This window comes from Medicago truncatula, chromosome 2 (genome assembly GCF_003473485.1).
Source record: "Medicago truncatula cultivar Jemalong A17 chromosome 2, MtrunA17r5.0-ANR, whole genome shotgun sequence".
Classification (NCBI taxonomy): domain Eukaryota; kingdom Viridiplantae; phylum Streptophyta; class Magnoliopsida; order Fabales; family Fabaceae; genus Medicago; species Medicago truncatula.
The window spans coordinates 15,290,399-15,301,435 of NC_053043.1; the positions used below are offsets into that span (position 1 = coordinate 15,290,399).

The 11,037-nt window shown below is 31.2% G+C and overlaps 1 protein-coding gene across 1 annotated transcript; it reads left to right on the forward strand.

The window, feature by feature from the left end:
- The first annotated feature begins 5,383 nt into the window (after window positions 1-5,383).
- On the forward strand, window positions 5,384-6,001 carry LOC11444334 (60S ribosomal protein L27). The gene has a single exon (XM_003594845.4). The coding sequence runs from the start codon at window positions 5,456-5,458 to the stop codon at window positions 5,861-5,863; it is 408 nt and encodes a 135-aa protein (XP_003594893.2). The 5' UTR covers window positions 5,384-5,455; the 3' UTR covers window positions 5,864-6,001.
- Window positions 6,002-11,037: the final 5,036 nt, after the last annotated feature.

Sequence of the window (11,037 nt, forward strand, 5' to 3'; positions counted from 1 at the left end):
TTGGAATTCCTTAAACTTTGAGCTTACATACCCATCAAAAAATGAATTCATACTTTCACTTCGTTGTGTAGTTGACATTGCAGCCCAAAATGTGTCTCACTTCGTTGTGTAGTTGACATTGCAGCCCAAAATGTGTCTCTTACATGTCACTCAACAAATGACACTTTCAGCCATTCATTGTCCTATAGTTTGTAACACTGAATCATATTTTCCCACATCGTCATAAAATCACTTTTGCTAAAAGAATCATATACAATATCATGCAAAAGTGTTTTGATAGACTCGTAGTCAGAGTGTCTGCCTAACTTTTCTGGAATTTTTTCATTAAATGCCATAAATACCACTGATGACGAGCCTTCGGAAAGACAATCTCAATTGCATTCTTCATTGCTCTGTCTTTATCAATGATTATTGCATTTGGAGAACATTCATGCATACATTCTAACCATGTCTGAAACAACCAAGTAAAAGTTATCCTCATTTGACAACAGAGCACAACCCAACAAATGATGATTGACTCCAACAAAAGGAGCAAAAGGCATGTCATATTTATTTGTTAAGTAAGTGGTGTCGAAAGTTATGACTTCGCCGAAATATTCATATGCAGCCCTACATCTTGCATCTGCCGAAAACACATTCGTAGTCGACTTTCATCATTCACGTCCATCACATAATAAAATTGACTATTTTGCTTTTGCATCCTAACAAAGTATTTTTGTATTGCTTCAGCATCTCCTGTCGTAATCGTCTTACTTTGTGAATGTAGTTTCTGCAGTCTTTTTCTCCAAATGTGAGATTCTCATACCCATTTGCTTCACCGACCAAGGACCAAAAATTTCTACTCACATTAATCCCAGCTTGATCATTGAGTTCTAACCTCCTCTTCATTTGAGCCTCAATATTTTTGTTCGATCTAAAATATCGTACTTTCCCTGGACTTAGATCTCATGATTATGCTAAAAAAAACTAGTTGTTCCGTCTAAATACATACACGCATTCAATCTAGCCTTACACTGCGTTTGAGTTATAGGATTTGGCTCTAACATCTCCTTTTTTTGAACTTATTTTTTTAACTCCAAAACCCACCCGTTCAGAATAATTCTTGTAGTACTCAGTAATTTCCTTCTCAGATCCGAATGACATCCCATCACAAGGTGTTTCTTCTTCACAGGTACCATTTGCTTCTAAACAATCATTAGTTTCCAATTCATCACAAGACTCAAATACTTCTTGCACTAATATAACAAATTTAAAATAAAAAAAAACCTATATTAATTGACTAACACAGTTAAGTAAATAAAAAATCAATCAATCGGCACAAAATTAGTGCTAATGGTCTGAAATACTCTGCTTTAGTGCTATGAATCAATGGAAGCTGTGATTCTAAGCAAGAACAGAGTTGTGAGGATGAATATGAGACCTGACTCACAAGGCAAGAGCGTGAAAACGAAAAATCGACGACAACAAACGAGATTGAATTCAAATCAGATTCTTCGCTTCGCGGGAAAGCGGCAGGAGTGGTGATGAACGGTGGTTTCCTTTCTTTGATTTTTTCTGTGAACGGCGGGTTTCATTTCTATCAAGGGTTTTATTATTTATTTAATTTATTTTTGTTTTTGTCTGAACAAAGTAATTGGCGCGTGAAAACAGAAACAATTCACGCTTCTGTGAATTCCGGTACACAAAATCCTGTACAGAATATCATAAAAAAACTAACTAACTAACTAGGTCTACTAATTTACACTTATTCACTCACCACAATATTTAAAGTCTAGACTTTTTGACTTAAAGTTCATCATTAATTTTTTTTTTTGTTGTACAAAGTCATTCACAACAACTAATATTTAGAGGTGTGATTTTTTTTTTTTAACTTTAATCAACTTTATTTTCCATTTCTTTTCAATAATTGGACATTTGTAAAAATGATTTTTTTATTGTTTGTGTTTTTTTTTAAAAAAAATGTATTTGATATTTAATTAGTTTTTATTGCAAAATAAATCAAGCTTCATCTAAAAAGATTAAAAAATTTCAAATGTTTATTGGTTGTAATATTTTGACTGGCATACATATTTAGACGGACATCACTTTTTAATAGTATTTGTAAATAGTTACATGATAATATTTTTTATTGGGTTTGTCTACATCTAAATATAGTAATTTTTTTATTGAAAAACAAAACTTATTTATTAAAAAGTTACATATTTAATATGAAATGCACAAGTTTTAAGTCAAAGTTACCACTTTAAACTTCTTAACATGTGCAAATTTGCACATAATAGAAAAACTCATAATAGATATATGATACATAAATGTAATATGAGTTAGCATTTACAATCACTCTGTATATCTAACTTATATAATATTTATTCTCATATGACATTAATGATTCTAAGAATCATATGTAATGGATGAAGAGAAGGGAAAATCATGCATGTAGTTGGTGGTATTTTTGGCGATTGATATGTATGACTCTAAGAATCATATTTAAAATATGAGAATGAGGAAGAATCAATTGTGTATGATTTATTTAATCAACATTGATTTTTTTTATCCAAAATTAATTCTATATTAATTTTATTTTTATCTTTTATTTAATTAAAAAATTATTTTTTATCAAGAGTATCCAAATTTAATATTTAATTCGAATAATATGTGACAGACATACTTGCGTCCAAACTAAACTTAAGAATACTAGAGTCTTTTTCTCATGAAAATTGGGGAGATAATACCGAATCTTAAATGTATATCCAACATTTTTTGAATAATGTATATCCAACTTTTTAAAACTAAAATTATTAGCACCATAACCATAGTCTGCACAAAAATTTAAAAGTATCCAAACAAAATAACATAAAAAAAATATCAACCATATGAAAGAAGTCCCATTGTGCAAGTCTTTATTCATCGACCGTATGAAACAAATAATATATCTTAATCATTTTAACTTTCTATAATATTTTTTTTTCTCAGTGTGTTGGATCATCAATAAAAAAAAAGTATCATTGTGTAAACCTTTGTTTATCGATCATTTTTTTTCATTTATTTGTCTCATTATCTTTCTATTATGGTAGTCATAATTTTTTTATTTTAAAGGATCTTGTATAAAATATTCAATCTTTTGAAACAAATAATATATTTTAATCTTTTTAACTTTCTATAATATTTTTTTCTCAGTGTGTTGGATCATCAATAAAACAAAGTCTCATTGTGTAAACCTCTGTTAATCGATCATTTTTTTCATTTATTTGTCTCATTATCTTTCTATTATGGTAGTCATAAATTTTTTATTTTAAAGGATCTTGTATAAAATATACAATCTTTTGCGGACATTTTAGCAAAAGTTTAAAACAAATACGTGCATAAATGTAGTTATATATATTTTTTTTGAAGGGAAATGTAGCTATATATTTAGTAAAATGTTTTCTTAAGTATTTGGAAAAATAGATAATTTGAATTTGCTAATATTATTATTAGTGCTGGGAAGATTTTAAATAAAATAGATATTGAATGTGTATTTGTTCAAAAATGTTAAATTCTTAGAAAAAAAATATATGATAATTTTTTTTTTTTGAACAAATCAGGAATTCAATACCATAGTTGGTTCATATCACACAAGATGTGCAAAGAGAACCGCCCAATAAATTACAAAGTTATATCATAGTTGCCATAAAAATTCATATTAATGATCCCCGTGAGCTTAGCTCAATTGGTAGGGATATTGCATATTATATGCAGGGGCCGGAGTTCAAACCCCAGACACTCCACTTCTCTACAGTTAATTGTGTGAGTTCTAGCCACTAAGCTACTTGACAAGAAAAAAAATCATATTAATGCAAACAACAAACATGAGTGTATTGAGAAATAGTGTGTTTAATTATTTTTAATGCATTGTAGATTAAATAATTATTTTTAATATTATAAAACATATTATAATACTTTTAGATTATTGTTTAATATTGAGAAAGCTTAAACCATTCTTTCATAATAAATTAGAATTATACTGCAAACATCTTCAAACTTATCTAACACATTCTCCCTCTATTCCTTTTCTTTTGATGTTTTAGAACTTCAACTATATTCCAAAACTTTTGATGTTTTAGTGAATTTGTTATTGTTTTCTCAAGTTTACCCTTGTTGGAAAACACAATAAACTATTAAAGTAGTTGTGACCTTTGGTTTATCACATGTGAATTTAATGATAAATAAGGACATTTAAGTAAAAAATATACAAATGTTTATATACTTTAATTACTCCTTAAAACTTGTGTCAAGAGCTAAAACATCAAAAGAAAAGGAATGGAGGGAGTAATAGTTTTGATGATTTTTTTTTTTTGGCTTTCGCATCGGTTTCCGACCTATCAAAGATGAACGACTAATCTAACTTGTGCGTAGAGGCATGCGCACTGGTCAAGTGTTGTTCCCCCTGAGAATCGAACCTAGTATTCCCCGGGTACGTCCTTGGAAGGAGCTCCTTTAGGGATGAAAATGGGTACCCAATGGGTAGGGTACTATAGTACCCAATCCCATACTCGCGTTTGTAAAAAATGTCCGTACCCGAGCCCGTACTCTCGTGGGCAACAACTTTAGTACCCTACCTCATACCCTATGGGCACAAAAGTGCTCATTCCCGCACCCAATACCCGCACTTTATCTATGAAAAGAAAATAAAAAATCATCACAATTGAAACAAAACTATGATCCAAAATTATTCAAATCAACTCTTAAAATCGTACAAATCGTAGTATTTAGTCGTCCATTGTGGGTATTTTTTGCGGGTGCCCATCGGACATGGGTCCAATTGCCATCCTAAGCTCCTTACCACTTGAGCCCATTGTGGGTACATATTTTAACGGTTGAATCAAAATCAAGCTTTATGATATTGAAATCTTCGGAAATATCACATTGTTTCCCGAATACATGCATAATTTATAGAATGATATTAATGACCCATGCATCACATTTACTTAGGTTTGATTGCGAGTTTGGAGGGGAGGGGAAGAGAAGACTTTGAGGGGTGGAAAATACGAGGGAAAATGGAGAAATTTTTAAATTTTTTTAAAATAGTAGTTTTTTAAAGAATGATAAAATTAATGCATATGATTACTATATTTTTAATTTTAAAAATGATATAGATTAAATTTAAATAATTTATATAAGCCCTCAAAAACCCTCCTCCAATACAATTTATACAATGTCGGTGTATAAAAATTGAAGTAGTATAATTGAAAAGGAAAAAACATTGAAATGATATTCTTGAAATGGAGGTAGTAGAAGTAATAGTTCAAAAAACTATAAAATGAGAACCCAAACCCATCTCAGCCCAAATGAAACCCAAACTCACCTCAGCCCAAATAACTATACAATCTAGGGTTTCGCCATTTATACATCACAGCAGCAACTACTTTCAGTTCAACCCTGAACGGCGTGTGAGAGAGCGAAAACCTCAAACCCAAAGATGGTGAAGTTTCTGAAACCAAACAAGGCCGTTATCGTTCTCCAAGGACGGTACGCCGGGAAGAAAGCCGTCATCGTGAAGAATTTCGACGACGGAACTCGTGACCGTGCTTACGGCCATTGTCTTGTTGCAGGGATCAAGAAGTATCCAGCTAAGGTTATCAAGAAGGATTCAGCGAAGAAAACCGCGAAGAAATCGCGTGTGAAGGCTTTCGTGAAACTCGTCAACTATCAGCATCTGATGCCGACTCGTTACACTCTTGATGTTGATTTGAAGGAGGTTGTTACTACTGATGTTCTTCAGAGTAAGGATAAGAAGGTGACTGCTTTGAAGGAGGCGAAGAAGAGGTTCGAGGAGAGGTTTAAGACTGGAAAGAATAGGTGGTTCTTTACCAAGCTCAGGTTTTGACCTGTTTGTTGGAAACTGTTTTGATTTATCATGTTTTTAGTATTTTTGATATTGAATCTGAGACTAATGTTTTATTTTGTATTTTGGAAATTTAGTACTATCATGAGAATTTATAATATTGCTTTTTTGTTGATTTAATTTTTAGGATGTGTTATTATTTGCTTGATTTTGATCTGAATCCCTAAGATGATGTTAATTGATATGTTATTTTGTTGTAGTGAACTTTTTTAGTGTGTTTGATATTTGTGTGATCTGGTTGGAGTGAATTGTAGTTCATATAATAGGTATAATTAACATGTGTGAAGCAATTATCAGGAATTTGTTTGAAATGATTGAATGTAAAGAGAGACAATATTTTCTATAGTAAGTACACATGTGTTAGACATGCTTAATCACCAGAGGAATCATCTGTTGTTATATCAAAATGCTACATTGTCGAATGCTTTTTTGTTGTAGTAGATTTTAGTTTGTGGCAATATGGTCTTAGTATATGCTCAAGCTTAGCATTGTTTGAACAAATCGCTGTTGTGTTCCAATTTGCTTTTAGTACAAAATGTTGTTCTATAGGTTTGGATCTGTGAACTGGTTTTGTATTTTGGATAATGGATTTGGTGTATGGTGATTTATAAGGTACTGTGTTTTGGATATAACTTTGTGTATGTGTTGTTATTTACCTGTGTGATTTGAATCCTAAAATTGGGTTAATTAACTTGTTTTGAGTGTATTTGGTGAATTGGTTTATTTAAGGGTTGGGGTAAAGAGATTCTGGTCTATGATATACATACAGGTTTTTGACATGTCAAAATTTGATGATGCTACGACTCTTTTGTTGTTGGTAATTTTGTTTTGGATACTCTTGTGATTTAGTGTAGTTTGAATTCACACTGTAGGATTAATTAATTTGTTTGAAACAAATTTGACTAAATGGTTTTGAAGCATTGGATGTAAAAGGAGACCACTCTCTAATATATCCATTTTTACAGTGATGTTAAATTGTGGAATTTGAACAAATCATGGTTGTCTTTCAATACATACTAGTACAAAATGCTGTTAAATGGGTCTGTAGTGGTCTGTTGCATACTATAATTTGAACGAACTTATTTTCCGCAATCCTTAATTGATTACAGTGATTTTTCTGTTTTGGTCATTCATCTGATTGAGTCATTTGAATTCCTCCGATAGGATTAGATAACTTGTTTGTAGCTTGTAGCCGATAGGATTAGGTAACTTGTTTGTAGCTTGTGGCTTGTAGCAATTTTGGTGAATATGTTTTTAGACAGTTGGTTGTAAAGGTTGAACAGTGTCTATTATAATCATGGGGGCTTAACATACCCAAATTGATAATGCTCTTTTGTAGTATTTAATTTCATAATCATGTGTTTTAGAGTAATCTGAGTTCCTGCTATTGAATTAATTAACTTGTATGACGCGATTTTGTGAATTGATTTTGAATGGTTTGATGTAAAGGGAGACTAGCCTAAGTTTTGACATGTCCAATCACCATTGGAATTCCTTGTTGCATTTATTACTATTATTTTGGTGATGCTTGTTAAAGTTAAAACTTATTTATTTCATACTCCCTCCGTCCTTGTTTGCATCTCAAAACGTCATACAATTTGGGACGGAGGGGAGTATGTCTTTTACCTGGTTGAAGGGTAGGAGGCAAAGCTAAACATAATGTTTTGAGATGCATTTACCTGGTTTTCAATTTTGATAAATCAATTTCTTTTTGGAATTTGTTACTTTTATTGATAAATGATGTAACTATCAAGCCCTTGAAAAAAATGATGTTACTCTTTAGTTGGATTTTGTGTTTTGATATAGCTGTTTGACAATTTTGGTGAGTTGGTTACGAGTGTTCAGGTAAAAGCGTGTACACATCCTGTAATAGATTCATGCAGGGATTGTGTCATACTTGTTAACAGCAGTAGCGTAGTAGTGATAAAACATAAAACATATTTGCTTAAAAGGTGTACTCCATAACGGTGAAATGATGAAAGCTTAGCGATGAAGTTAATATTAAGATTAAGGTTTGAGAGAATCAGCAACTTTTTACATTGCCAATTCCCAACGATGTTTGTCTTTTAACATAATTGTGCAGTTTATAGGCTCCAGCACATAGCACTTAGTATTCATGTTCTTAAAATTGTCCCACACAGTAACAATTTTTTCTTCTTCATATTGTGATGGTATGTGACAAGGTCGTGTTTGCCATGTCTGATATTGAATTGTCTCATTAGTCTCCTTAAACCTAAACAAGCAGTTGAGTAGTTAGAATGGTCCTACAACCAGTTTCATAGGATAAAAACCCTCTATAAAGGGTAACTGATTTTTTAAACAACAAATTGATTTGGTTTTGCACAATAAGGTGCTTGTTGAATCAATTTTGTGTCGTATTTTAATTATGGACTTGTACAAGCCATGCCATTAAATTATTTCCTTTTCAATAAAAGATTAGTATGAGTAACATTTTTACAACGTTAGAGAAATGCTCCAAGTTCATCTGCACTGGTCAAGTTCTCCATAGCTACTGCTGGAGCAACGCAGCACCCATGGTCAATAGCAACAGAAGGAAGGAGGGTTTGAAGTTCAAAATTACCAATGTCTAATATCTCCACATAACAACAAGCTAACCATCTCGAACCAAACATTCAAATTTCAGCACCCAAATCAACTTAACAAAAACCAAATAACGAATTCGATTCTAAATTTCATAAAGGACCAAGTCAAATTAATCTCAAAAATCTTAAAAAGAAACTACTATATTCACAGAAAAGAGTCGTTATCAAAAAGCAAGAAATTGATTAAGATGAGCTTCTTCCAATGAGAGCAAGTCTTGTATGTTTAAACGCACATACCAATACACAATCGGTGGCGGTTAGTGGCACGGGGTAGCTACCCTAAATGTTTTTTTTTTTTTTTTCTTTCCATAAGTATGTATGTTTTATACCTTATCATCCCAATAATATATATTTAACTACTTTAAATAAATTTATTTATCAAAAAATGGTAGAAATATGGAAGTCAAAAGACATCACATAATTGATAAATTTATTTTGTCATATTTTGACATTTCTAGTCTCTTCAATTATTAGAGAACTTTGTTAGCAATAAGTTTCTTGCAAATGACACTTCTAAATAAATTTCACCATCTGAAGCATCGTTGAGTTCAACAATTTTAAATAGTTATTGTCATTTTTTTTTGTTTTTTTGGTGTTTTCGCCGCTGCTAGCAATTTAATAGGTGATGTATTTAGGGATATAAAAAACAATCACCGATCCCATAAACTCAAATATTGAACCCAAACCAATTAAATTGTTAGACTTTCATACATGTTCTGATTCAAACCAACTCAACTACGTCAAACACGATCTCTATTAGTTACTACATTGATTTCGCGACATTAAAACTAAGAGTTGTGTTAACCGGTGCGCATTGGTTAAGGTATCTAAAAAATGAAAATTAAATAAAAAAAGACACTTTTTTGACTTTTGAAATCTTAATTACATAGTTTTAAATGCAAAAATTTCTATATTTACTTCCTTAACCAGTGCTCCGGGTGCATCAGTTAACATTTCCCTAAAACTAAATCAACATTGATTTCTTCAATAATATTTCCCTTTAAACCAAATCGTTATATTTTATTACATTTTTTTATTCATTCATACCATATTATTTTTTATTTTTTTAAGAATTCATACCATATTAATAATGATATCTAAAAGATGTATTACTTTCATGTATTTTAGAATCACTATACTACCATGTAAAAAAAAAATCATTAAACTAAATTGTTATTGTCATTAGAGCTTAAGTACTTATTTAGTGGTATAAAAAAATTTATACTCCTCTAATCTTTTTTATAAAAAACAAATGGATCAACATTAATTAATATATTTGATCTATTAGTGGAAGGACCCATGGACGTCAACATTGTCCTAGAATTGTTAATTCAATATAATTATAAATTTTTTAGTATGATTATCTTCAAAGTGGTCCAATTGAGAAACATTACATATCCCTCAAAATTGTATGTAAATAATTTTTTTTTTTTGAATGAGACCCGTGCTTATCTATTTTGATTTGGGTTCTTCATTGGAGTATACTTCCTCTGATCCTTATTATAAGAAACAATTGATTTTGTTGGTTCATTGTGTAAGTGATGTATCTAGTCTATATTTACAATAAGATATATTAATTATTCTATGAACCTAAAAAGTCAACTTTTTCTTATAATAAGGACCGGAGGGAGTATTATTGATCCAATTTTTCTCTCTTTTTTAATGAAAAAAAAAAACCAAACCAGAAATTTATCAATGACGCCTCTTATCAAAATCAAGTGTTACTAGGAAAATTCCGGCCAAGTTAAAGACAAGGTGGGAATTTTGTCCCAAAAAAAGAAGACAAGGTGGGATCTTTGTCCCAAAAGAAGAAGACAAGGTGGGATTTATGATGTCAGCAATTCTCCTAGTATATTTCACGTTTCTCAAAAATAAATATATGCACTATATAAGAAGATAGAGGTTCCATATTCTACAATTCTGACTCCACATAGGAGAAAAAAAAAAAAAAAAAAACTTGTAATTTCAATTCAATGGTGGATGTGGTAAGACAAAGATCCAATTTTAATAGATGTCAAGTGATCATCAATGTTAATGTTAGTAATGTTCATGTACATAACAACATCATGGGAATAGCAACCAATTCTCTTCATGGTCTTGTGGCCTTCATTTTTTATGTGCTTATAGGTTTTCTCCAAATCTGTTATCCAGATAATCCCACAGTCTTTCAACTCCATCCAAAGACAATGTTAGTCTCTATTGCTAGCTTTCTACTATATTCTTTAGCATTTTGGGTTAAACTTAAATTTGATACAACAAGGATTGATACCCTCATGGAAGTGTTTGGTTCCCTTTCAATAATTTCTTTGGTTTTGATGTTCTTCCCACACAATTGGGGATTATTTGGATACATTATCATATACACATTATGGTTCATTTATTATCTACTAGTCTTGATTATTGGACTACGTCAACACATGCATGAGAAGGAGGTTGCCACCACCTTACCAAATGCTTCAATAGTATAGAATTAAGTACCGTAGTTTGAAATGATATCTTCAACTCATTTAATAATAGTTGTACTGATTATGGTTTTGAGTTCGAATTCAGCCC